This window comes from Carex rostrata, chromosome 20 (genome assembly GCF_964058835.1).
Source record: "Carex rostrata chromosome 20, lpCarRost1.2, whole genome shotgun sequence".
Classification (NCBI taxonomy): Eukaryota; Viridiplantae; Streptophyta; class Magnoliopsida; order Poales; family Cyperaceae; genus Carex; species Carex rostrata.
The window spans coordinates 7,737,187-7,742,300 of NC_135937.1; the positions used below are offsets into that span (position 1 = coordinate 7,737,187).

General features: G+C 37.9%; 1 protein-coding gene across 1 annotated transcript; it reads right to left on the bottom strand.

Annotated features, from left to right (window-relative positions):
- On the bottom strand, nucleotides 1–4,159 carry LOC144572099 (Phototropic-responsive NPH3 family protein). Its single transcript, XM_078321509.1, has 5 exons — nucleotides 3,673–4,159; nucleotides 2,755–2,824; nucleotides 1,301–2,509; nucleotides 960–1,088; nucleotides 1–536 (listed from the first exon to the last, which is right to left on the bottom strand). The coding sequence occupies exons 1-5, from the start codon at nucleotides 3,729–3,731 to the stop codon at nucleotides 102–104; spliced, it is 1,902 nt and encodes a 633-aa protein (XP_078177635.1). The 5' UTR covers nucleotides 3,732–4,159; the 3' UTR covers nucleotides 1–101.
- Nucleotides 4,160–5,114: the final 955 nt, after the last annotated feature.

A 5,114-nucleotide genomic window follows, 5' to 3' on the forward strand; every position in this document is an offset into this window, starting at 1 on the left:
TCAAGCTCCAAAACACCAAATTAAGTAAAATTGCACCAAAATTACAACTAAATAATCAACCATTAACCAGAAACCTGAAACCTAACCAATAAATGTTACAACTATTCAATAGATAATTGCTTCTTGTGTTTAGTAACCTTCGCTTGAAGCTTCTCTAACTTAGCACTAAAACCTCTTTGCTGGTCACTAACAGATCCGTCTTGTGCACTACACATCTGGTTTGACTTTAACTTAAATCCGATTTTTTTACTGACACCGCCCCAGCCACCTGTAGTAATTTTACCTTTGTTACCGAGCTTCTCTATCTCTTGCCTCATGTCAGAACATTCCTTTTCAAGCTCGTTTAGTCTCATCCTCATGTTATCCATGCCGACCTTCAGGACTTGGTTTTCCCTGACAGCTGTGGCCCATCCACCAGCCTCACCTGAGACAGGTATGTTACCACTGCGCAATGGGATGGACCGATCTAGGTTGTCAGATATGAGCAAGCACCCAGCAATTGAGGTGCGCAGCTGTAACTGCTCGAAGAAGAGTACCTGTAAGAAAGCAATGGAATATTTTATTAGTTCCAAATTTTATATTTTCCTTTTATTTGGAAAAATAGCACCAAGTTTGTATCAAATATGCAACCAAAAGCTGACAATTTCTGAAATTACCCCTAGACTCTTTGCATAATTTCATCAATAGCTTGATGTCCCTATAAACTCAGAAATATCAAGACCAACATCGCAATTTGATTAATAGGTTGTAGTTTTCATTTGGGGCATACGACAAGGGATCCTTTTATATTGTCACAAAATCGTACAGAGATATGCTCCCCACCAATTGCAATACTATACAAAGTTTATATTTTCTTCAAGTATCTCAAAAAAAATAAAATGTTTCTCGCTGACATCAGAACTGTGGACCATCATTTGCTACTACAAGTTACTGAGTCCTAAGTAATGAGAGAGAGAAACCTGAACAACAATCCGGAGGGGGAGGCGCTCATTCTGAGCAGCATGCGTGCAGGCCTCGAGAGAGAGTTTCTGGCAGTCAATCAACCGGCATAACTGCTCTCTGTCTCCTTCTGACATCCACGGGTGTGTCTACACAAATGAGATATATTTCAACCACAGTTTACACAAAGGTTGCTACTAACAACCCAAATAAAAATACATTTTATACCATTCTCATGTATTATTTTCCCTAGAAATAATGACTCATAACAAAAAATAAATGACCACAATCACTGGTACCAGTGGATTCAGAATTTCAACCAGCTGTACCAATATTCGCATAAAAAGAGGGGAAAACATACCTTCAAGTAAATATCAATGGCCCGATAAAGCCCGTCATCAAGTGGCCGTGCATAATCCGGCACCATACCGGCAAGAGTCTGAAATTTTGGCAGTTTCAAATTAACATCTGGAGCAATCTCAGCTAGGTAACCATCAATCAACCTTGCAACGGTCGTGAGAGGCGTCAGAGACGGGGACTCTGCTACGTCATCCATCAATCCCGGTGAGGCCATGCCGTTGTTCTCCAATTGATCCATTTGTAAGAAATGCTCTAGCATCCTTTGTACACACTCCACATTGTACAAAGTCTCCATTGTGTATGAGAAGTTAGGCAATAATAAATCTTCTAAGCTTGCTTGGTCGAGTTGTAAACCGATTCTCTTCTCCAAGTTCCACGCACAAGCGGCATCAGCCTTTAGTATCATCGCAGTGCGCAACATCCCGAATAAAACTTTGGTGGGGACCAGCCCCTTCTGGACAGGCAACAACCCATCAATCTCTTCTAGAAGGTTCCTCTGCTCCTCTTCTGACAGTTGTGTCATTAGACCAGTGGCACCAGCTGTCTGACGCCTGGTCAACCCCGGCAGATACTTCTTCGCGTAATGAGTCAACGAGCCGGCAATGATCTCCTGCCTAATGCCTCTCAACTCCATAGCCTGTACAAGCCTTCTATACATTGAAAAACTCAGACTCGCCACATCATCGTACCACCAGTCCGGACTGAAATTTCTGGGGCGGGCCCCGGTGCTTATCCCATTCCATAAAACACTCCCTCCCGGGCTCTGCATGGCCCCGCCATATTCCATGGGCCAACTGAATAGATTCGGGTCAGTGCACGCCTTCACGGCCAACGAGTCGATGCACCTTTTCACAATGCCGAGTTTTTCAGAATACGGTAAAATTTCTTCGCAAGATTGTAATGCCTTTAATGAATCCTTCCAACTGCGAAATACGACTTTGTTCAAGAAGGATTCCGTATGTGAGATTAGGTTGCCTTCGCAGAGATCCTCTGACATGTCAAGGTGCTGTGCAGCGCACCGCAGAGGTACTGAATTTACAGCAGTAAGTTCTAATTTTACCCCATAGCAGAACCTCGCCACGAGCTCAAATGACCTCGCACCACCTGGTAGGTCGGAGAGCTTTATTACGTAGGACCCATCAGATGGGGAAGAACTGGAAGTCTCTTCAATTAGCTTTTCTAGGACACCGCTCTTTGATAGTAGCGGAAACTGAAATTAAAAATTATGTCATTGTTAAATAAGATCGAAAAGTTTATTTTTTTTCTTTTATTCTTTATTTTTTGTGTTTGTTTTCTGGTAGAGAACCGGTATATGACATACAATATCTGTTAATATGCCACCAAACAAATTCAAAGAATACAAGAAATCGAATTTTGAAGTTTAAGCAGTTTTGTGGCCAGAACTAAAAGTTCATGAAAAAAAAAAATTCTGAGAAATAAAAGGGAAAACCAGACCTTATGGAGGTGAAATGACATGTCACCAACTTCAATGGTGACATCACTTGGAAGCCCAGTAGTACAAAACCTACAATATCCACACATCAGTATAGATCAAACCTTAGTATTAAAAGATGAAAAATAACCTGAAATAAATATTGTTCTGTTGTATCAGTTACAAAAGCCAGCAAATACCTTCACTGGGCATATATAAGCCAGTTGAACTCTATTAAGACTTTATTTTTTTAATTTCATTGAAATCACCAAATGTTAAAGGAGTTGGGTACCAAATAGCTGGTACCCCTCCTTGATACAGTAACCAGATACTACAAAAGATATAACTTAATTAAGACTTTGTTCAGCAAAAATGCTGAGTAAAGGTAATTAAACCAGACTGATGTGATGCCAGTATAACATACAGTTAGAACATCTCAGTTCTCGTGTAAAATTGCATCATTTTTTTTCTCAAGAAACAATTGTCTTAAATCAGAATGACAGTGGGTTTGTAGAACCTACATTTCCATTTTGGAAACTAATAATTACTAATTATAGCTCAATTTCTTAAGATTGTCATTCGTAAAGCATAGTGAACTAGAAAAAATCAAGCTCCCTTTACAGAACTTGCTACTAAAAGTGCAATATTTTTTTTTCAAGAAGGTTATATACTGGCTCTGTTTCTTCATGTAGTTATTACTAGAAAAGATTATTATATATTTCCTAAATTTCAGATCCTGTTGTGAATTAAATTTACTTAAAAGGAAAGAACTTTACCAAATTCTTCAAGAACAAAAAGAGAAACTTGGAACAGCAACAATCAAATAGAGAAAACGAAAATAGAATTAAAAGATTATAAAAACAAAAAAAATATAAAACCAAAACAACAACAACAAAAATTGGTCTCAGAAGAAGGAAAGTGAAAGTAAACAGACGTCGTACCAAGCTTGACCCTGCCTCTTGAAAGAATCAGGCTTTGAACCCAATTTCACACACGCCATGGCTTCTTTGAAGAGAGCTTCTCAGCACAAATCACAAAAATCTGCCCCCCTCTCTATAAATTCGCTAAAAAAACCCAAGTGGTAGAATACCAATAAACCCCTTCATGGAAAGTCTCCTTATTTGCAAGTTGCAACCTAAAAGGCCCAATAATTCAACCAATTTAGGCGTAATCTACCCCACAAAACCTCTCCTAATCCTACCAAATACGCTATTAATCTGATCTCTCCTTGAAGCCTTGGGCAAATGGGGTTGTAGTACAGAGCAAGGCGAGGCGAGAGAGAATACAAAAGGGCACCTTCTATTCTGTCTTTTACCCTCTCTCTCTCTCTCTTTCTCTTTTTCTCACAAACTTACAAGTTGGAGTTGGAGTTGGAGTTGGAGTTTCGAGGGACCATGTAGTCCATTAACTTTACAACTGGACAAAGTGTAAACTTTAGAGAGAGAAAGAGAAAGAGAGAGAGCCGGGGAATAAACAAAATGGAATTAAGAAGATGTGGGTGAAATAATAGACGGGCCCTTTATTCCTCAATTTTAGGCGGTTTCTTCTTTTAAGATATCCAAAACTAAGAACATTTACATTTCCAAAAGAGTTGATTACTTAATTACTATCCTTTCAAAATATAAATTTTTTATTTTACAAAATGTATTTTTACTTTATAGCATAATACAATTTGTTCCATAAAGTAGGGGCGGTCTAATGGACATCATATCGATTATGTTTAATGTCTGATAAGAGCGATTTGAACAGCATTGAGATTCCTATTTACTTGATTTCCGCGAACCTTAAAAATGCATGAATCTTGATACAAATTGAAAAGTTTTAAGATTCATGAGAATCAAGTGAATAGGAATCTCGATGTTGTTCAAACCTCTCTTATCGGACTTCAAATAGAATTTGATGTGAATGTCCGTTGACCGCTTCGATCCTTGTTTCAAACCCTCCAACCTCTTTCATAGACGCTTAAAAGTAGTTATCAATTTTATCAGGAGCATTATATAATTTTTATTGTTCTGTGAAGTTCCTTACAATAATGATATTTTTTATAATAAAGTTGAAAAAAAAATGTGCAGAAAATCCTTCATTTTGTGGATTCACTGAAATTTGAAAGCAAACAAGAGCAAAAGAAGTGTTGTTAAATTCATATGTAATTAAATATGGTTTATCTGATCATCTCAAAATTTTGCCGAAATTATATTTTTGGTACAATGTGGGTTTTTAATTAAATTCAAACAGATTAATAATATGCTTACATGAAGCCACCATTACCCAAAATTTCCATGATTAAAAATATTATAGTTTAATTTAATCAGGGACAAAATTTCCTGACTTATTCCAGCTTTATTCCCAAAGCCTAGCCGAGCATTGCATTTAAAGCGCATGT